The 23,201-nt window shown below is 41.4% G+C and overlaps 1 protein-coding gene across 25 annotated transcripts in view; it reads right to left on the bottom strand.

The window, feature by feature from the left end:
• Window positions 1-3,733: 3,733 nt before the first annotated feature.
• The window catches only part of LOC127377762 (regulating synaptic membrane exocytosis protein 1-like), a 91,288-nt gene continuing 71,820 nt past the window's right edge, over window positions 3,734-23,201 (bottom strand). For 9 of the 25 annotated variants that reach the window (XM_051426067.1, XM_051425947.1, XM_051425992.1 and 6 more), the window contains 16 exons: window positions 21,659-21,736; window positions 20,340-20,456; window positions 19,912-20,001; window positions 18,550-18,633; window positions 16,943-16,999; window positions 16,579-16,644; window positions 13,033-13,142; window positions 11,910-12,028; window positions 10,815-10,975; window positions 10,475-10,689; window positions 9,519-9,551; window positions 8,210-8,375; window positions 7,964-8,076; window positions 7,556-7,657; window positions 7,223-7,362; window positions 3,734-6,215 (listed from right to left, as the gene is read on the bottom strand). In XM_051426067.1, coding sequence (XP_051282027.1) covers window positions 5,997-6,215; window positions 7,223-7,362; window positions 7,556-7,657; window positions 7,964-8,076; window positions 8,210-8,375; window positions 9,519-9,551; window positions 10,475-10,689; window positions 10,815-10,975; window positions 11,910-12,028; window positions 13,033-13,142; window positions 16,579-16,644; window positions 16,943-16,999; window positions 18,550-18,633; window positions 19,912-20,001; window positions 20,340-20,456; window positions 21,659-21,736 — 1,870 coding nt within the window. In that variant the 3' untranslated portion in view covers window positions 3,734-5,996. Of the gene's footprint in view, window positions 6,216-7,222; window positions 7,363-7,555; window positions 7,658-7,963; window positions 8,077-8,209; window positions 8,376-9,518; window positions 9,552-10,474; window positions 10,690-10,814; window positions 10,976-11,909; window positions 12,029-13,032; window positions 13,143-16,578; window positions 16,894-16,942; window positions 17,000-18,549; window positions 18,634-19,911; window positions 20,002-20,339; window positions 20,457-21,658; window positions 21,737-23,201 lie in introns of those variants that run through there. The other 16 variants (XM_051425964.1, XM_051425954.1, XM_051426013.1 and 13 more) reach the window with 16 other exon arrangements.

The raw sequence follows: 23,201 nt of genomic DNA, 5'->3' as shown, positions 1-23,201 counted from the left end.
TAATCAGCACACAGCAGTGTTTTTATACTTAAAGCTCTGACCACCCATCTCCTTTCTGGGTGGAGATACAGGTCTCCCACACGTTTAAATGTTCCTTTGTTCCAAGGGCAATAAATGTCCTGAATTTACACTGAGCAGCACTTTATGATGGCTACTTTTCCAATTGTTTGAGTACTTTGAACAACGGTTGTGATTAATGTCCCATAGACCCTTGTATGTTGTGTTTTTTCTACTGCAAATCCAATCTCCCCCTCGAGGGACAATAAAGACTGAACTGATTGAACTGAGCAGTTTTTTTGCATGTGGTAGAAATATCTTATTTATTTTATTTTGTGTGTGCACACTGGGGTTCATAATCAGTGTTGGAATAACATAAATTAGGAATGACTGGACAGCTGAGACACATACTTCATACCACCCCTGCATAAGTCACTCCTCCACTTGTGCCACCCCACACCTCTGCATAGCTCCAGTTTAGAGTACTGATCAATGTTGAAAAGTCTGAAACACTCTTGCACACTGAACGTCTGCACTGTTTCTTACTGTATGTGTTCTTAAACTGATGCTCACTAATAAAGATTTTCTCACTGAGGAAAACACATTACGTCTCACATTTGCCGTGTGCCGTCTGGGTTGGAGGTTTGATCCCCGGTCCTCCTCGGGTCCAGACTCTGAAGATCAGGTAGCTCCAGGCCGCCGCCTTGCTGCCATCGCTGTCTGAGTGAGTGTATGAATGGGTGAACGAGAGCCTTTTCCACTCAGGTACGCTGTAAGAACCGTCTGTTTTTAAAGAGATTTTAAAGGAATTTATATGGAATAGAGTAGTTTTTGTAAATCGCCCAGAAAATTACCGTAACGTCTCATGGAAAAAACGTTTTTATACAGCATTAATATGGTAATTTCAGGTAGCAAAATAGTTTCTTTATACAGTAAAATATGGAGTAAAACTCCAACTTTAACTGTAAAATCAACAGTACTAATATCCTTTTACCAAAACAGTAGAAAAGTTCTAATGTATTTATTACCATAAAGTGTTGGCCAGTTTTTTACTGTAAAAATAAAACATTTTTACAGTGTAAAACAGCGCTATATGGGCGCAGTCTGTTTACTACAATTCTAACATGTACTTAAAAAAAACAGATTATCACTGGATTCATGATTAAAGCCAAAATCTCATCATGAAAGTCTGCAGGGCTGAGAAATAAAAGCATCTCTTATATTTACATTTGTACTTCCTTCCAGCACTTCTGCTATAATTTGCCTGTAAAACACAATCATGCTACAGTTTTATTTGTAGGGTTTAGGATTGCCTGACTGCATGTCATAACGTTTGGTTGGATTAGGGCTGTTGTGATGTACTGGTATAAGGTATGAAATGTTAATACTGTGACAATATGACAAATATGATGATACTGTGTAAATAATCCAGCGCCTCTTAAATCATTTCTTTCCATTCTCACTTTGCGGTTCACACTCAGTGTAATTGTTCTAGTGTAAGCTTTGGTACAGTTATAGTTACAGGGACACAATTAAAGGTTTTTCATTTCATTTTATCAATGTATTTATTTATTTTCTCCCCCTGTTTCTTCCCCCATCCTGGTATGTGTGTGTGAATGAGACTCTGGGGTAGGTGGGTGGGAAGAGGATCTGACCTTTTAAGGGGGGACCAGGACCTGAAGGGGGTTGTGAGTGGGTTGTATTAGTGTTTGTAATAAACAACCACAACTGTTTACTGTTTATTATGTATGTTATATTTGCCATGCAAAACTAATTAAGAGATTTAAAAAAAGAAAATAGCATTTTCTTTTCAGATTTTCAGTAGTAAATTGTTATTGTGAATTCTTTGGGTTTGGATAATCGCTGAGTTAAAATCTGATATGGTGACAGCGCTAGGTCCAATGATGAGGTCAGAATTCAGATTGCTGACTTTCGGAGCTGATGATGCATTAACTGATAAGAGGACAATAATTGCCATGTGTGACTGGATGGTAATGTGCCTGTATCGCTTCACATTTACACCTACCAGCCCAACTGTGTTTAAATGACAGTTGGCTTTACCTGCGTCAGTGTCTGCTGAGCATCCAAATTAATCTATAGTGCACTCCTACAGTATGTTCAGTCTATATACACTACACTACACTATACTATACTAGTCTATGCTTGTATCTTAAAGGTCATTTGTCTTTTTAATCAGTTATATGACATAAATAAATTTTTTTGTGTTGTACGGTGTCCTCGAGTGCCCAGAGAGGCGCCTCTAATAATTTAATGTATTATTATTATTATTATTATTAAATAAAAAGAGGAAATGTGAGCTCATAGAACCATATTTGGTCTATTTCTTATCTCTGTGATAGTTTCTGGGTGGATGGGAAGAAGATAATTAACATAATATTAATTAACAGTGCTCACTGCTGTGTACTGAACTATTGGAAAAACTTAACTTTCAGTAATGTGGTTCTTGATCTGAGAAGCATATAGAGTGAAATATACACAGCAGTGAAAAGGAGTCACTCCTGATCACACCACAGGGGGGCAGTAGCACCCTGGGTTGAGGACTGCTAGGGTCCAAATGAGCTGAAACTAAAATGATCAAGGACTCGTACACTGAGAGGTAGAGTGTGGGAACAGCTTTAAAATAACTACTCATGATCTGTAGTCAGTTATTATAACATCTGATTTTCAGTCAGATATGACTTTCATCATTCTAACATTACTCACCAGCATGTAATATGTGAAGATTTGTAGCCTTATTAGTGGACTAACAGAAATAAAGAAGTGAGCTAACCAAATGTGTGTGTGTGTGTGTGTGTGTGTGTGTGTGTGTGTGTACTGTACCTTCTGCAAAACTTGCATATATAGTGTTTTTTTTAACTTCCTACATAAAAATACTAAAACTATTTTACCTATAAAATGGTAAAAAAAAACATTATCCATAGATGTTAATAGTGGAAAAATGCCTTTACAATTCCCCAAAGCCCAAGTTAACATTCAGTTGTCTTCTTTTATCAAACTATTTTTTGACATTTTATTTTTATTGTATGTGTGTGTATATGTATATTATATGAGCTGTTTCAGTTTGCTCTGTGAAGCACTTTGGGCTGGTTTGTATGAAAGGTGCTACATATATAAAGTTCAGTTGAGTATGTTATCTTTGTGGGACACGTTAGATCTTTCTTTCCATCATATTCTGCCTGAATCTGCACAGCTTGTGACTCATGATTTTACCTGATGGGTGTAGCGTAGCTTTCACAGCCACTGGATAAAAAAGGGAGTCTTAGAGAAGCAACTGTCCTGCAGTGGTTTGACCCGTGAGAACTAGAGCCAGCTGGGGTGCAGGGTAGCTCACCCCATGTAGGCCGAGTCCTGACCACAGCCGTCAGGGTTCGAGTCCAACCTGCTGCCCTTCGCTGCATATCGCTCTCCTGGCTTCCTTCACCTGTCCTATCAAAATAAAGGCATGAATAGCCTGAAAACTAGAACCAATCAAAATGTGGGACACTGTCTACAATGCTGTGCAGTCCCACATAAACTGGATTCAGTCAGTAAGCAAGTGGCATTTTTATAGAATGGTTAAAAGGTTTACCATGTATTGCTCCAACTTTCTGTGTGTGTGTGTGTGTGTGTGTGTGTGTGTGTGCACCAGTGAAAAGTAAGTCAGCACATGTTAAATTCGGCTCTGAAGTCACCTCCTTCCCAATAATTTGAGACCACTCGGTTCAAAAAGCCATGATCTTCTTCCACACAGTCTTTTATTTGTAAATAATAAAAATGAACTCTTGAATATAAAACATACACATCAGTAGAGCCACATCTGTTATACAAACAAGAACTGTTGCAGTGAATACTTAGTCTTTCGTCTAAAATCGTGGTTTGGGAGTGGGGAGCCATGGGCTGTAAACAATCAGTATTCCTGGAGTAATACTGACAAAGGAAAGGGCAGTCGGCCACACCGCCAAGGGTTTCAACAGAAACATCCGCAAAATATGTCTGCAAAAATCAGATTTCTCATTGGCTTTAGAAGTCCAGTCCAAACCAATCGTAATAAACAGGGGAGGGGGGTCGAAGGAGAAGAAAGTAAACTTTGTTCCAATTGGTTCTGCTTGTTTTTCTGCAACTGGGAGAAAAATAAAGGCCTATTAGCGCTGCCTTGTGGCTCCGTGCCGCTCAGCGGCTCGAGCACATCCACAGGACGCAAATTCCCTTCAACAAGACCAGGAATGTTTGTGTGTCAGCGATGTTTTGTTTGTTCATAACTTAAGTTCAAGCCGCTCATCCTGGTTTGTATGTACAAGGTGTGCATGTGTGTGTGTTGGTGACGGGTGTGCAGTCAGATACACTCTTTTTATATTCATATATCTATATCTTTATAATTTCTGTCAAACTCATAATGATACTTCATATACATTTAGCTGTTATACACACATTCTCTATCTCTGTCTCTAGCCCCGACTGTGTTAAACTACAGTTTAGACACCTACACCCGCAGATACGCCAGGGGCTCGAGTATGCTCAGTACTACAGAACAGCACTGTTGTTCAAAGGGTTAAAAAAAAACTGAAACAAAGATAATTTTTTTTTTCCGGAGACTTCCTAATATTTATATTTAGACCCAGAGTGGTAGGCGTGGCCTGGGCGGAGTTAATCCCCCCCTATTGGTCCGCTCCTGTTAGGGGCGGGGATGGCTTGGCTTTTCTCGGTTTGTATTCATATTCAGTACGAGCAAACTGTACAAGAACATGCAACATACAAGCTGGCCTAAAAGTATGTGGAACTAACACACATAAGTCTAGTCTTTTTTTCTGTTTTTGTTTTTTTGAGAATTGTTCGTTAATTTGTCTCGTCTTCTATTTTACAAAAAAGTAGAGAACAAAACAAAAAACGAAACAAACTGAACAAAAGAAACGTGCATGCAGCTTGGGGCCGGGGGCGGGGGTGCGTCCCCGAGTCATGCTGCTCCCTCCTACAGGGGGAGTTTGAGGGGTCGGGAGAGGGGGAGGAGACCGGGGTTGGGCAAAGGGTGTTCGGGCGAATGTGACCTGACCTTTATCGTCGGCCTTTGGCACACCGTCGCTCGAAAACCAAACATACACGTACACAGAGGGAGTCTGCACCGTGCGGTACCATTCTGAACTCTGGGCAAAACAAAGACAGAAAAAAAATGATTCCAAATGAAAAAATAAAAAGCAAATAGTGGATTTGGCCTCTGTTTTCTCTCCTCTTGGTTTAGACAGAGCAAAACCTTTCGCTTGCCTCCGTCCGCATTAAGGAGTCAAGCTTTTCTTGTGCTCGCTTTCATACATCACAACAAGGCTAACAATGTGCACCTGAAGAGGTCGCCAGACCGTGCCGGGCCGCTGCCCCTCGTGCTCATGTACGACGATACTGTTACCACGGTAACACCGGCAGAGACAACCGCCAACCTCTACGTGACGGTACAGCCGCAGGAAGCTGCCTCAAGTTTGCTACTCACTAACTCCTACACGTCGTTCACACCACCCATCCCTGTGGCCTCGCAGTGAGCTCTACTCTGATTGGCTGGAGGGCTACTAGGGTGGAGGACTCCACTTTGATCGGGTGCTCTGATCGGGGCTGCACAGGAGAGTAAGGGGAGAAGAAAGAAAGAAGAACAGAAGAGAGGAGTGAAGAATGTTGGACAGAAACCTCCACTGCTGCAGTTCAGAGGAGAAAACAAAGAAAGCAAAGCTGTGAAAACAAAAAGGCATACGGAGGAGGAAGAGGGAAGGTGTGAGACATGATTGTCAGACTCCAGCTAAACTTTGATTGGCTAGTTCTGTCTCTCCCTCTCTCTCTTTCTCTCTCTTATTCCCTGTCGCTCCGTCTGGCTTTTCACTGGTTGACCGAGGGCTTCTCGTTTGTCGTCCTCGGGGCGTGTTCTCGCCCTCTGCTCAGTTCTGGTCCAGTAGCAGTGGTCCATTATTTTATCATTTAAGGGATATCAGGGGGGTTTAGGGTTTGCGGTTGCCATTCGGTCACTAGGACCGAACGCCCGGTGGCGGTCCTGAGCTGTCCAATGACGTCTGAGACGCCAGCCGCGTGAGCGGAGCTAATGTAGGGTCCACCAATGAGGACGGCGGAAACAGTTTGTACCAGCCAATCACCGTGCTTGAGAGGTCCAGGTCCTCCAATAGGATCTGTGCTACACCCATGAAACATTTGTGGTCCAATCGTCCATAGTCGCCCCACACTATCACCTAGAGGGAGAGGAGAGTTAAACTAGTAAGCATCGATCAACATGTTTATGAATCACTCTTAAAACTCGGGGATTTCGTTCGTTGTATTTGTTGAAATTCTCTTTACATCCCGACAGCGATCAATAAATCAAATCCTCCTACCGACCCTAGCTTTAAGGCAGAAAGGAAGCTCTTAACGCTTTTAGACCAAGCTAACTGACATTGTCAAAGTCAATGACACAGAGCTGTTTTCAAATTTTTTTTTCAAAGTCCAAGATCAAGTCTCACTTCATTCGAGACAAGTCCAGGTCAAGTATCAAACATTTCAAGACAAGTCTAAGTTAAATATCAAGGTCAAGTCTCAAGTCTTAAGTCATTCAAAACACATCCGAGGAGAGTCTCGACTAGTTGAAGACAAGTTCAAGTCAAGTTTAGAGTTATCATTCAGGACAACTTCAGTTTCATCTCATTCAAGAGTCCAATTCAAATCCAGTCCAGTCTAAATAATTCAAAAAATTAAGTAATTAAAATGACTCATCAATCAATGATTGAAAGTCAGTTCCAAGTCTTTCAGGTCTCTGAATGCTGACAAATACAATGACATGGGATTTTCCTTGTGTTAATATACTTATTTACATAGCAGAGATGTTACTTTAATGCACAGGGCTGACAATAAAATGGTCTTCTTGTCTTGTTTTCTTTTGCTCCAGAATTTTAACAGGTCAAAACTTGAGACTAAATGTTTTTTTTTTTTGCTTTAAGGTTCCAAGTAAAGTATTAGTCAGCTCTTAATGGCAATTAAATCTATTCATGTCTAAAGTCTCTACAGCTCGAGCATAGAGGTAATTACACTGTAATGTGGTAATTTTCTGTTAAATCATGAGCTAAAAGCTTTCTCTATTGCATGCCATTATTTAAGATTAAACCTTTTTACGGACATTCTCATTACAAAGTGGGCAACAGTTGGTTGTTCAGCCTGTTTGAGACTGTTACTAGGTAGACCCTCCCACGCACACACAGAGTATTACCTGAAGCACCTTGCCCTGGGGACTCTCATCAAAGAGCAAGTGCTGCTGGTAGAGCGGCTCCAGGGTCTTTCGTGCAATCTTGGTTTTCTTTTTGGCTTTACAACTTCCATTATCCAGCAGGTACACCTTGACATAGGGAGCTGGTGATGGAGGGACGGGGTTAAGAGAGAGCAAAAAGAGAGAATGATGCAGGAGGGAGAAGAAGCAAGCTTGGTTGGGTTGTGTGTGTGTGTGTTGGAGTTTGACATTGAGGCATCAGGCATGGTCTGTATTTAAGGTTTGAGTGTGTGTGTGTGTGTGTGTGTGTGTGTGTGTGTGTGTGTGTGTGGTTACCTGGGAGGGATTTGGAGCCCGGTTTGGAGGTAAGGCCTCGTGCCCTGATCACCTCGACCTCCAGCTGGCCTTTCTTATCCATCAAACCGATCTGAACATCACCTGTGTGTAAAGAAGACATAGACAAACACACATACAAACCGCATTTAGACACATTTTTGTAAAATTATCACAAACTTCTTGTTAGAGTTTGCATATTTTAGCTCTTCTCCAACTTCTCAAAGCAGCACATACATTATATATATATACAGTACATATAAATTAACAAGGTGAAATACACTAATATTCTTCCATTTTTTCATGTAATGAGGAAAACAGAACCTAATATTTGCAGTTTCCTTGCATTACAAACACAGATGTGGTGTGGGATATGAAACGTTCAGTGGATTTGATGGAGCCACCACTCACCCATGGCAGGTGTTGCTAGTGTTTGCCGGCCAACCAGCTGACCGGGGCCTAAACCATCCAGGAAGTCACTGAACTGACTGTCGGCACCCAACCGCATACCTGAGAAGATCAGACTGACACGCACACACACAAATTACTCAAAACACACAAGGGTTAGTCAACTGCATGGATCTCTACAAAAGCTGTTTAATATTAACAACAATATTTGTGTTGACATGCAGGTGTAATCCTCTGGTGTGTACGTACTTCCCCTCAGAGCTGTAGCTGTTCATGCTGCCATCGGTAGACTCTCTGCTGGCCTGCCGGTTCATGGCCGTCCCTCCCCGTGGGTACTCCACAGCCATGCCCGTCTCCACGCTCCTCTGGATGCTGCTGCTGCCAGCCTTACCGCCCTTTTTACCTGCTGATGCTTCTGTGGCAAACACAGAAAAGAGGTCTTAAACAATTAGACTTTGCTTGTGTCATTTTAAGCGAAGCTGTTATCAGTTATCAGGCATCTCATGTCATACCTCCCCCGAAAATCAATCTGGACCGGCATTTGTACGGAGTATGACGAGAGCACGGATATAATACTAGGTGACAGGTTCTTAGTGGTTGAGTTGAAATCCAGTCATACTTTTTGCACCTATTCAAGGTAGTAACTCTGACAAGCCTGATAACTATAGGCTGAGGCTTCTCAATTTGCAGGCCATGACATGCAAATTAATATTCCAGGGTGACCTCACCAACATCCCCAAACAAGATAAATACATGGCAATCTTCAGGGTGCTGGAGAAAGAGTCTATCTAGAAAATCACATGTCATTTTTGGAAAATAGGAATGATCTATTGTTATTTAGCTGATGAGGTCACTGCAGGAAGACAACATGGGTCAGTCAATTTGGTGAGGATGAGAAGGTAAAACTCAGAGGGTTGAAGAAATCATACATCCAGACATAAAGGAGGAGTCCAGCTCTTTTTAAAAGCCTGCTGTTATTCATAATAACATCCTTTCAGTTCACCCAAAAAGGATACCAGTTTCTTTTTGAAGAAAGGAAAGGACACACAATGTACCTTGCAACAATCAGACTATGGAGACAAATGTTTTTGGCTCAGCCAGGCTTCTTGTAGAACTGGACCAGCCTTTTATAACACAATGGTGACAAGGTGGCGTAAGGAAGCGTGCCGAAGACAGAGTTCAGGAAGGGCTGGAGGAGCAGGGAACAGAGCTATTCTGCAACTCTCCTCTATCATTCTCTGTCTGTGGTGCCCTGTCTGCCTGAGTTTACCATATTTCATCTGCATCTGTGTCTCTTAAAACCTTAAGGGCTTTATTGGTTAACTTACTCTCTAACATTTCTCAATGCAATTAAACATCACAGAAGTTACATCTAACAGCTGCAACATAATGTATTATATATTATATAATATAACATCATGCTGCTTTATTATCTTTATGGCACCTAGAGGACTTTAAAAGCACCACCTGAGCCTTGACACAGTTTTCCTGTCTTCCTGTCTTACAGTGTCTGTCTGCCTTCCTTTCAAACTGTCTGTCTGTCTAACTATTGCTTTACCTTTCTGTCTGTCCGCCGCCTTACCCGCCGCCTCTGAAATAACACACACAACAACAACAAAGCCAATAAACAACAACATCAGAAACAACAGCAACACTGGATACACTGGTAAAATTATCTGAATGTGTTACAGTGTTACACAGAGGTTGCTGTCTGCATTGTAGTCTCCTTGTATAGTGTTTGTGTCTATGTTTGTGTTTGTGTGTGTGCATGTGTGTGTGTGTGTGTGTGTGTGTGTGTGTGTGTGTGTGTTGTGTGTGTGTGCGTGTTTGTGTGTGTGCTGTTGTCCTAAACTACCAGACCCATTACAAACACCGCTTTATCCAAACCAGTTGTGGAGGCACATTTAATGTTAGAGAAAGTTCAATACGATGTAAGGTACCCGGTGGAGTTTTAATTGTAAAGAAACCAAACACATTATCTATCCATTCTAACAAATATGCTAAATCAATTTCTTAAGTCATACAAGATCCCTGTTTTGGAGCGTTTTGAGCTTTTAGAGCGCACTGCAGCCACTAACAGCCCTCTGCAGTCTGCAGAAATGTGCACCATACTGGCCCTGTGCTCACAGCATGTATTTGTTTGATTTTGTTTCAGCTTTACTGATTAACATTTTATATTATTATATTAGTCTTTTAACTTTGTCCATCATCTGCCAAATGCAAAGACTGATTTACCACGCAATATAAAACAGACTAGATGCCATTATATACTGCCAATCTCCTTGGCGAAGGTATTATTTATTTACAGTAATTACACTAATGTCTTACAATTATTGTTAAGGTGCTTCTTTGAAGCAATGACACACACACAGCAATGTTAAAGGCCTTCAATGAGGGTCTGTGCTTGGTGGTGACAGTGTAGGCTCTCTTGTTTATCTGTGTATGTTTCTTTGTGCCTCTCTGCGTGTATTTGGGTGCTGATTTCTCAGACTGTTAGTCACACTGTTCTCTGACCTGTCTGGCTGAGCTGTGAGGTACTCCGGCTGCGTCTGGACGGCAGGATGGCGACAACACGTTGGCTGAGGCTCGAACGCCGCTTCTTGATACCGCTTCCGAGGCTGCCGAGCGCCGTGTCTGATTGACTGCCGTCGGTGTGCTCCATGCCGTAGATCTCTCCACTCACGCTGGTGCTCTTCATCATGTGGCGGCCCGTTGCGCGCATGGCCCTGCTAATTATCACATTTAATAACAATCGCATAAAGTCACCCAAAACTACATTTATTTTGTACGACTTCCCTTTTACCAAACAAGAGCAATAATACACAGTAAGTGTGTAAGTGAGTCTGTGTGGTACCTGAAGCGTCCCCGGGGTCTCTCTGACTGGATGGACATGTAGCTGGTGCTACTGATGCGAGAGGCACTGCTGGTTCGAGAGATGGCTGACACGTCGCTGACATCACTGTCTGAGGACTTATGGGAAACGTTCTCGCTGCTCCTCCTCTGGTCCTTGTAGAGCTGCAGGAAACATACATCAACCAAAACGATGTTAAGACATATTAGTGCCAGATACTGAAAACCATGCACTGAGAATCAATCAGTTAACTGTGAGGAGAGGTGTTAATGATGAACTAATCAATGTTTTTACATTGGATGGATTAAATACCCATCCGAACAATCAGCTCTACAGAGCCTTCTTGGTGTCTTTCAGCTCATTGTTTCGTTTTACTGCCCATAACTTTACTGTTTTGGTTCAGTCTCACAGCTCTCATCAACCTTGATTTGCAAATGAGCCATTTCCCTCAAAAGTTGCCAAAGAAGTTGCAGACATTAACAATTTAGATTTTGTAACAGAATATGAAAGCTATTGTAAATCTCAGAATGATGAAGCCTTGATCACCGTCACCTTATCACTTTCTACACGTTTTCATCCATTTCACAGCATTACTGACACTTTTGGCTGCTCACGTCAGTTTGTGCTGATGATCTACGCCGTCAGATTGAAATCATTTCACATTCAGTCAGATGGGGGACAGTGTAATGCATCACAAAGACAGTACTGACAGGATGCGTACAAAAGAGTGGAACTACTGGCATGTGGACATGTGTGAAAGTCAGGACATCGCCATTAAACTGTCAGATTTCTGTAAGTTAGGGACAGGAAAACCAGCCAGTATGGATTATACACCTCTGAATTGGAAGAGTTAGGTGCATTCTTGAGCGACTGCCCAGTTGGAACCAATTCATTTTATTGAGTGGTCTTTGCCATTACGGTAACATAATTTATTACTTTCTTAGACAGTAAATGCAATTCACTGCGATGCACTTCAGCAACATTATGGCTCGGCTCTCCGGCTGGAACCCTTATTGTCCCCCTCCATTCTCCTGATGAGTTTGTTTTAAAGTGAACTGTCAGGCTAAATGAAGCCAAAGGAAAATAGTTGCGGCCCACCTCCCGTTTGTTCTTGAGGGCTCGGTCCAGGTCCTGTTGGCTGGAGGTGGTGGCGGCTGACACCCGGTTGGAAATAACCCTCATCTGGAGCTGACGAACACACTCCTCTGCTACCAGGGCTACACACACACACACACACACACACACACACACACACAAAATACAAGAAACTCAATAACCTCCAGTTTAATCACACACTGCACTTTAAATTCACTCTATCTGCACAGAAAAAAAAAGAGTATGGAAGCCCTGAGTGGCAAGTGAGTCTGATCTAAATTGTTCCCTCTCCTGTGTTTATGACTCAAGAACAAGTGAAAAAAATGTTTTGCCAGCATAATAATTCTAATATTTCTTTCTTTTTAACAGGTGGGAAAAAAGGATTTGCCAGGATAATTTTTCTAAATCCAATTTTTTTTGGCAGGATGATTTGGCCACTACATTTTGTTTCTCAATAGGACTTAAAGCAAGTAAGTGAGTTTTCATTTCTCTTCGCATCGTACAAAAGACAAATTCAGGCGGAAAACAGAGAATAAGAACAACAAATTATACTGCATCTGTATTCATTAATCTTGGTCATGGAGGCCAGACAATAATAATATTTCAGAAGATTATTAGACAATTATTCTTCCACTTTAACAAATTAACTTTACTGTGTCCAACTCAAATTTGCAGATGCACTCGGACAAAGAATGTGCAGCATACTGAGTAACATTATAATGATAAAACAATTCAACTCAAAAATGTCCAGCAACTTTTGGTTTTCCAGGGAGTTACTTGCTGGATTATTTCTAGTGTTGACTTCCAGGAGCCTCCTGTCATCACAGTGAGGTTGTCGGGGTCCAGCACATAACACCCTGTAACTCTTCCTCCTGGTTCTCTCAATACGCGATACATAAATCAAAGAGTGTGATAGACAATATGCTCCGCTGACTTTCAGCTGTCCAATTTAAATCCCAGAAAGGATTTCTTAAACAAAGATTTATATTTTTTGATTTATCATGTGAATGTCATTGCATCAGTCCAGTGCAACACAGGGAACAACACTGTACAAGCTGATGCACAAATTGCCTCTCACCTAGACTTATACGTAATTCAGTACACACTCCCAATCCTCAACATATACCTTGTTCAACGGTGCTGCTCTTGGGGGGAAGCTGTGGGAGTTGCCGTACTCTGCGGGCCGAGGAGGATGTCACTGAGGAGGAGAGAGACGAACCACCTTGGAGGTGGCCCCTAACACAAAAATAACATGATAGTGAAGCAGACAGAGGAGAGAACAGCCAGAGGGGGGAGAGGAGGAGGAGGGGGGTTGAAGAAGAATGAACAAAAGCAAAAGGATGAAAAGAATGGAGATAAAAAGAGAGAGAGAAAATAAAATGAAAGTCAATATGTCTGTGATCCAGGGTGTACACTGCAGCACCACTCACTTCCTGGCTGGAGTTCACAGTTCTTGAGTTAATCCTATTCACACAGTATTATTTTGACATTATGAGTGGTTGAAATTCACCTGCAGGAACACAGAAACTGAGCGAAAAAACAACAACAACAACAACTATCATTTTATATTTCCTGTCTGAAGATGTGTAACATCAACTATGGCAACAGGAGGAGCATCAGTTGAGGAAATGAAAGAACAGCAACAATATTTCTGTGAACAATCAGTGGCAACAACGTATTGACAAGGTGAAGCAGAGTGAAGCTTGTTCAGGGGTTCGACAGTGAGGCGTCCTGTTGCAGAAAGAGCAGCAAATAAAGATTTAGACGGTGAAAGAACACATGGAGAAAGCACAAATCCCACCAGATCTGCAGACATTCATTCACTGTAATCCATTCTCACAAAAGACCCCAGAACACAGAGCAGGTCATTTCACCGTGAATTACCAGTAACTGGAGCACATCGCTCAAATCAGATCCATTCACCATTCTTAAGTCCCGCCCCTTCAGGACCCTCGGTCAGCTTTCTCCTTTAATCACGGTGCATTACATTTAAACTGGAAAGTCAGAATCTTGACACATTACTGTCCAAGACCTGTTTGAATAAATGAAATACAGCACGATGTGGTGTTATCAACGGGTATTGCTCACTTGCTAGAACTCGGTCGTCCGACGTGTTGCACTGGAACGCAGTCGACCGGGTGTGACCGGTGTTTATTTAATAGTTGAAACTGTTAAAGTCAAGTTTAATACTGTTAACGGTAAAATAAGGATTCTGTTATTTTACAGCCAAAGCTGCCGGAATATTTCCATTTGTTTTACAGCCTATGTGGCTTTTATTTATTAACCATCTTCAATATGTGGTTGTCTTCTCAACATAGATTAGCCTAGCACGTAGCATATCAAAGTACAGGAAAGCAGAAAGTTGACCGAGGCTTGCTCAGCTGTTATTGGAGCACAGAGCAAAAAGGGGCGGGACTTAGGAAGGGTTAACTGCATGTTGATGATAAAATAGTAACGAAGTAGTAGCAGTAAAAATGCAGCTAATTTCTTTGAACTGTCATTAATCTGTTGATTATGGCATTTTCCACCAGTTCTACTGTAAAAAGCTTCAATTTAAAGTTGCCATTCTACTGGCCATCCACTCTGCTTTTATATTCATAGAGCAAGAGAATACAATTCCTGATGCTAAATCTATTAATTGTGATATAATTAATGGTCTCTTTGCCCTGTTAAAAATGTTCAGGTGTTGCGTGAAGAATGCTGAAACAGACCAAAATTATGCAAAACACGCCTTTTACACTTTACACAACACAAAATGATACTGATAAACAATGACCTTCGAGTGTCCACACGTCAACACAACACATACACACAAACACAGAACAACAGCAGTGTCCGAGGTTGTGATGTGGCAAAGACAGCTCACAGAAACACACACACGCACACACACACAGGTAGAAGTATGAAGGTGTGCGAAAGCAGCCCTGTCTTGTTCTCACCACAGGATGTACAGCAAATTAAACAAAAAGGCGGATCTGCCTCTGTGTCAGTGGGTTAAAGGGGGGCACTCATTCAAGTGAAATCCCCTTACCAAGGGGCCGCAGTGGGGGCTTCTTTCCTCTGGAGCCCCTTAAGATGGAGGTGGGTTTGATTCTGGTACACACACACACACACACACACACACACACACACACACACACACACACACACACACACAGTCACACGAGTGCCATACAAACCCAAAGCCCCGCAGCACAGTGTGTGAGCAGCAGCATGCAGGAACAAAAAATGGGAAGAAATATGGGGTCGAGGAAAAATGGAGGAAGGAAAAAAAGCAACAGAATATAAATAAATAAAAGGTTATCCAAATAATGTAAAATGAAACATTAGGAGACAACTTGCTTGCAGGTAAACATTAATCTTCAGTTAACTTGTCCAATGTGTGGTTAACAATCAAAGTAGACACTGCCTGAGGACTGAGAAAATGGGTTGAGCTACTTTAAGGGTATTAAAGGAACACTATCATCCAATCATGTCTCCTAAAAATGACCTTTGACACACTACTAATTTTCAACAACAAATACACTTTGAAGGAAACATCATGGCAACTAAAGCATGATTAATATTAATTGTTATGTTGGATTTAGTTTAGGGCAAGATAATGGTCTTGGTTTAAATATTTAAACACAAATAATTAAACACTGATGTTAGCAATAAGTGAGCAGCATGGCAATGTTGGTCTGTTTAGATAAGACACGTCATACTTTGCCAGTAAACATTTACTTATATAAAAACTTCACTTTTAGGAGACAGGGTTGAGGCATCATGTGTTATTATGTCCCCAACAATCAGTGTGACTTTATGGGGTCTCTCTGACCATGAGAAGACAAAGGTCAGTCAGTATTTAATGAGAAATGCTATAAACTCACCTATACTAATGACCAGAATTTTGTATGAAGTAAATGCCTCAAAAAATACATAAACTAATTTGAATCTTCCCCATCTGGCAGTTAAATACCAATAAATGTTTACCTTTCAACTATCCAACAAGGTCTATGATTTATTGTGTCTATGTGAATGGCCATAATAATAGAATCCTTACTTTAGTCTAAAGCCCCATTCGAATTGGATTTATTTCTCTCGGGGAGGTGGGGTGGGTTTAGCATTACCTGTGCTGGCTTGTGATTTTAATCCCGTCCAGAAAGTGTTAACCTTGGACGTTGATTTGCGGAGATACCTCAGTCACACTGTATGTGTGCAACACAGAATTATATTAATATGTGTTGCACGCAGGATTTTTGACTCAAATTCATCTCACGCAGTATGTTTGCCTCAAGTCTCTCCCTCTGCGCCCCTCCTTCAACTCTCCCTCGCTCCCCTGGGTAGGCTTTTGGCTTTCACTTTTGGCTTTGTCGTGCTGAATGTCCGTGTTTATTACAGGCCATATCCTGTAATGTCACTATGGTTAAATGCTGTCCAACACTATGAGTTAAATTACAGAAGAGCGCAATGACTATTTAATCCCCCACCTCCCTCTGTAATGTTAAACCCGGCCCAGTGGAGCTTCAGACTAACTTAAAAAACCTTCTTGGGGAGTGGGTTTGAAAAGTTACCAGCAATAGACACATTTCTAAAATAATTTTGAAGTTGGTTGTGTAATTTCAAGCTCTTGCCATCAATGAGCTCATACATTACTGTTTGACATGTGCTGAGCGTACAGTACATGCCTTACCTGCCACTGTCAGAGAGCTTCCTGCCAAGAGTCTGACATTCAGGTGTTTCCAGGGTCCGAGGCTGCCTGGAGAATGGTGAATGAGCAAAGGGAACAATACACAAAAGGAAAAAAAAGAAAAGATGGATGGATGGATGAGAGGATGGAAGAGAGTATGATGGAGGATACATCATTTAGATTTAGAAGAGTCTGACTCTCAGGGGGGCTGTCATTGGCCTTATAAGTTTATGATCTGGAAAACAGGAAATAGGAGGCATGCTGTGATGGATGGTATGATGGTGATATGAATAAGGGGTGTCGCACACTCATGCTTCATCTGTAAATGTGCCTGTGTGTGAGTGTGTGTGCACGTAAGTGTGTGTACCTCTTCTTTGTACTGAGGTGAATCAAAGTCTCTTGAGTAGGAAGTAGCATCCATATTCTCCATTCATGGACATGAAGATGACAAAGATGATACATGTACCGCCACACACACACACACACAAACAAACACACACACATACGCGCACACACACACACACACTTCTTATATGAATTATGGACATCATGAATTCTAAGTTGCTGCTGAGCACAAAGCCTTGAAAAAGAAAGACTTCTCAAAGACTGAGAGGAGAAGGCGAGCACACAGAAGCTGCAGATGCAATTCCCAGAACAAAAAGTACACTCGGAAAGACTGCAGGAAGCAAACTCAACAAGGCAGGATCTCACACCATAACCAGAACAAACTACCAGAAGTTAAGAAGAGCACAAACCAGCCACTAAGAACCGGGAAGGAAGGATAGGAAAGCAACAGGACAAAAGTACGGCGACAACAACCACAACCAGGGACGAAAAACTGTCGCTACAACTCTCGGCAACAAATGGCAAACCAGAAAAACACCACCCACAGGCTGAGAACCATACAAGCAAAACCCTTTACACAATGTGAGTGACAAAGTATTAAACAAAGTAGAACTTGTCTGCGCCTATGGGACTTTTATTCGGACAAGTTCTAAATTGTATATCGTGTTCACTCTCACTGTGTCCAGCTCATTGACCACAAACCAGGAGTTTAGGGTTAGCAACAGGAAGCTAAATTGAACGTGAAAAGAATAGCTTGTCATTTTATCTTGTATTTGTTCAAATAAAGTGAAACCTTGCAGCTGCAACTGCAGCTATTGTTAGTTTCAAGAAAATAATTTTAGTTCAAAGCAAGTTTCAAGTAATAAATCAGCATTTTGGGCTACTGTCGTATTTGTCCATTAAATATTAAGCTAAAGCCAGGAGACATTAGCATAGCCTAACATAAAGAGCAGCTAGCCTGGCTATGTTCCAGGTAACCAAACACCTTTAAAGCTCACTAATTAACACACGGACAGAACCAAGCTAGCTGTTTCCCCCATAAGGACTCAAAGTCCCTCTGCTAAGCTAACTGTCTCCTGGTTATAACTTCATATTTAACACACAAATCTAAGTCACAGTTAGTGAAGTCAGTCAAGTGAATGAGCTTATTTCTCAAAATGCTGAACTATTTTTTTAAAGGCATTTAATTAATCAGCCATTTTCCTGCTGTAGTAAATTGTTTATATGATACAAGATAAAGTCACTCACTACACTTTAATCACAATAGAAAGAGTTGGAATATTTTAGGTTACAAGTTCACAAGTCAGCTGGTCACAGAAATATCAGAACTCAGCAAAGAGATTGTTAGCTGTGAATATGAGATAGAGCTTGACATCTGCCTGAACCCAATCAGACCCAACTGAACCCAGAGGACTTCAGTCAGGTTTGAGAGAATGTGTTACTTACTTTACTGAACAAATCTTGGAAATTGGTGACATATTGGGTGGTGATGTTGTGCTTTGTAAAAAAGCTTTTCCCCCTTTATTACAATTCAACAAAAAGCTTTAGGGTTTGGGTCATAACGGCGTGTGATTTTAAGGCATAAGTCAAGCTCTAAGAGGAAGCACTTGGGGGTCCACAAAAGGGTACCTGTCATCTTCAGGGGAAGCATGTTGGATAAGAATCCTGGGACTTGCCGGACGCCTCCGGGGCAGGGAATGGGACAAAGATTTTCTATGTGTACACATACAAAATATATCACCCATATAATCAAATCAGCAAGCCATTACAGAATCAGAAAGCCTTGCTATTCCATTACTCGGTATGCACAAAGTGAAAAGTTCCCTAAGTCTCTTTGTGCCTGCCATGGCTACAAGTATTTTTTGGCTACTTGGGGGCAGCGGCGCGGGCTGTAAACACAACATTGACATACACTCATCTTACGAAGTTGATGTCAGCAAACATTTGCCTATTTACACATCCAGCAGACATGGAGCAACAGAAGTGTTTATTTGGAGCTGTGTTTCTGGCCACCCAACGCATAAAAGTCCAATATTCCCTCCGCTTTCAGCACTGTTTTGGTGTCCATCAACTCCTAAAGGGAAGTATCTGGTTATTTGGAAAGTACCAAAGTCCCTATTTAGGTTTTCTTCTGTCCTGTCAGTCGCATGTAGATTTGTTGCCGGAATGAAACACCATCAATAAACCAACATGTGACTTCCAAGATACCTGCCCTCACCTTTTACAGTGTAGTCACACTACGAATCACTTCCCTGCTTAGTATGGACAAGATGAATGAATACAGCGAGCCACACCTCTTTCAACATATATATGGCATATGAGGACTGTAATAAAACAGACTTGAATAAATTGGAACCTATCCTTCAAGGTATTTTGATTACATTGTGGGTGATGGTTCATCATGAAAGCAGCACTGGCACCAGAAATCTCTTTGGATCAAGCAGGACGGCTGTTCTCAGAATTCAGCCTTAATAAACAGACCTTGGAAAGGTCATGCTGGTATTACTGGTATTACATAAGGATTGAAGCAAACAAATGAGAAGCATCATGTATTTGACCAATGACTGGACTGTGTAAAGCTAAGCAACATAAAGTGAAGTGATTCATCTTTTGATAGAGCAATTAAGCTAAGGTGCACAAAAAAAGGTGCACCAATGTGGTTGTTTTGGTGCCAATTGCACTTCTCAGTGCTCATTCTTTGATGGGTTGATGAATGTGTCAAGACAGTCATACATCAATGATAAGAAATTTGCAAAAATGTTTCTAGAGTTTAACAATTCTAAAACTGAACAAATAAAAGTATTACTACTGATAGAACAGCAGTCCCAGCAGATTGGAAGAGTAGAGTGGTGTACAGAGATGGGGTCTGGGTAGAGTGAGAAGCTAGTGTGGGACCATTCAGAGGGGAAAGAACTGCCAAGACCAGGGAAGGTAAAGGATAAGAGACTACTGGAGCACTACAGGAGGGGTGGTGGGGACAGAGGCTGGTACCTTTCAGTCTCTGGTGAGGGGGCATGATTGTCTGGAGTCAGACAGTTGGCGCTAGCGCTCCTAACCCTGTCCAGAGAAGGCTGCAGATCACTAGAGGCACCACAGCACAACATGCCATCCAATGGAGGAGACAGGAGGAGGACAGAAACAAACACAAAGAGAAAAAGAATGGACAAACAGAAAAAATGTTTTAAAAGAAAGTTTGGTTAGATTCCCAAAATCATAATCCTAGTCTGTGGAATAAACCATGACTGGCTGGCTGGCGTAAGGATGGGAGAGTTTGTAATTCGTCATGAAGATGGGGTACGGTGTGATTGTCATGGCAAAGGTTGGACTGCTCTCTACACTATCCTACCAACCTGGCACGAGTTAGGCTCTTATGTTTACCCATCAATAATCATCTGCACGCATGTATGTGTGTGTCTTACCTAACTGTCACCTCATCTGTGAACATTACAACGCGGTGTGTGATGGAACAGCGCGTTGCCATGACCACGTGCGATCCCACGACAGAGCTTGTCTTTCGACATGCAGGCAGCGAGGAACTAGTCACAAGATGAAAATTTAAAAAAAAAAAACATGCATTTGCAAATGAAACAAAATAAAGAAAAGGAAGTTCAGATTGGAAACAAATGTGAAGCTCCTGCTGCTGTAGTAAATACTTACATAAAAGGAAGTCCGCAGGCTTATATAGATCGCAAGCTTTTGTGTCTTCTACCATAAATATGAACAGTTTGGCAGATATCCCAACTCTCATATCGGAGATTATCAACATTTACTACAATAAAAGGATTGTGTGCTTTTGGGAAAAGTTCACACTGGCACCACGGAGTGTCTAAATGCCTCAGTATGCTTCAAAGAAAAATCTGGTTGAATTGTCTAAACACTTTGCGATACTGCTTACATTTGTGTTACTTTCCGAAACAGAGACAATCGTGCCCTCTTCAAGCAACCATTGGCTGGGTGTGTAAAAGTAGGCTAGGTCTGAACTTAAGAAGAGACACTCCAAAATTGTGCCCTGTTATCACTTTATCACGTTTCATTGCGTAGGCCTTCAAAAGACTTGATTTGAACGAGAACGAGGAGAAGAATAAGAAGTCTTTTTTCCCCATAGACAGTTTTAGGTGACTCATAGCAAGGGCTGCAGAGGGTCATGGGTATTGTATTTATAGCTGTCTGCCAGGCCAAACTGTAAAACAAAATATAATTTCTCAGAAATGAAGTGGAAATAATTAAAATTGTTGGTCATAACATAATAATAGGATTGTTACATTATCCATGAGAGACCCATGTTTCTAAGTTCAATGTACAATATGTAATTTCTACTTGCTTTCACATGAAAACAATAACAGAAGACGAAGTTTGGTGACATTGTGAAGTTGCGTGGGATCATGAGAGCTGTCTCCACCACTGCTGAGGCGGAAAGTTAAAGTTTAATTCACGTTACATTTGGTCACATCGGCCAACTTATAGCAACCAGACGGAAGCAAGGAAACATACTGCTACCTGAATAAAAGGACAGATTTCTCTGTTTTTGAACATTGTGGGAAACATTTGGGATAATGTGAGTACACCACTCAACAAAATATACAACACAGGTCCAGCGTTTATAGACATTTTAAAGCAGATATGTTATATATTAGATCTTTAAGTTACACTGAGGAGATTGTTTAAAGAAATGAAAACCACGTCGGGGTATAAACACTTTGTTCGTTGAAGCATACTGAGCCCATAACTGTGGACTTACCTGTTTGTGTGTTTGTGGGTACCGTTGAACAAAAGTGGCATCTTAGGTGGCAGTGTGTTATTGTGCCTAGTAGATCTCCTGATGTTAGCATGCATGCAGCAGATTGAAGTAGGATAATGGGAGGAATGGGTGGAAGAGGAGAAAAAAAAACAAGTGTGTGGGACTGTTTGCAAAGACAGAAAGTTTTATAGGTCAAAGAAAGGTGCCAACTTATCCAGTGATTTCATGTACTCTGCAGTATGTTATTAAGCTTATTCGAAGCTGATTTATTCCATTTTCAAAAGCAAGGTAAGTTTCACATTTCAGGACTGTGAGTTATGTCTTCGCAGTCATATTGTCGTCTGACATGATTCTAAACAATGCATTGCTTGCAAAAATCACTGGCTAAGCTTGTAGGTTTTTGCAGTGTAAGCGAGTAGAACTACAGCACCGTGTGACAGGCAAACAAGCATCAAAAGCCGGCTCTCATCTCTACTGACACGCTTAAAAACACCCCTCTACCGCAAACACATCCATGTGTATACAAAGTACAAATAGAAAGTGTTAGCGGCTTGGTATGTTTCTGTTAGAGGTATGGTTGTATGAGGAGGAGCCTCTAATTATACATACAGATGTGTTCTCAAGCGTGTAACTTACCTATTTTTGGCTGAGTGCTCAAATAGCAATCTAAGACCCATGTGAAGGTGACTACAGTACATCTGACACGCAAATGTTAAATGACAGCAAAAGCCTTGATATCTCAAACTGTATCAGGATATGAAAACAGAGAAAAGGCCTCTGAATAATTTTAATCAAGAGGCAAAGAGAGAATTGATGTTTGATTTCTTCTGGAGGGCCAAGAGTGAATTTTGATGGATCCTTTCATAACACAGTCGCTGATCAAACATTTTGTGTTGACTCTAGCCCCAGCCAGCCATACTGTTAGCTCGGTTGTAGAACGGCAGCATGCTGAGAATGAAGCACAGTCTGAATGCAAGCGTGGTCCTGTAGTGTCCTCTTGTGGATCTGACGCAGAAGTACAACTAAACAACCATCTCTGTGGCTTCCTCTCCTCAATCTAATCTACCTGTTTATACATTGAATTTCCCCTCATAACATACCATATCATCAAATGTCAGTAAACACCTTTCCTTGCTTGTTCCCCACCTGCTACTTCCCTGACTGTCCACATTTCCCAAAATTATGGGGAAAATATGTATCATATATCAGTGATTGATTATGGTCTGTATTTTTCAAATTGTCAACAAATCCTGTAGTTCATTTTGACTCAATTCCACATTCACCGTTCAGCTGCCTAGAGCACCAGATATGGATTAATCCGCAGCTGAAAATAGTCCCCCAGAAAGTATTTACACCTGTCTGAGTAACGTTTGTTAAAAACTACAGTGCCCAGCTGGATCTTTGCCTTTTTTTATAAAAATGAAACTACATATTCTTGACCAGTTTTTAAAGATTTCAGTTTTCCATATAAAGAAATGGGCTTCAGACCCACAGACAGGGGATGGACATTGAAGACATTGCTGGTATTTTTTCATAGGATTTG

The sequence above is a fragment of the Dicentrarchus labrax genome, unplaced genomic scaffold (assembly GCF_905237075.1).
Source record: "Dicentrarchus labrax unplaced genomic scaffold, dlabrax2021, whole genome shotgun sequence".
Taxonomy (NCBI): domain Eukaryota; kingdom Metazoa; phylum Chordata; class Actinopteri; family Moronidae; genus Dicentrarchus; species Dicentrarchus labrax.
Note: the sequence above shows the minus strand (reverse complement) of the source record. Positions and strands in the feature narration are given on the sequence as shown.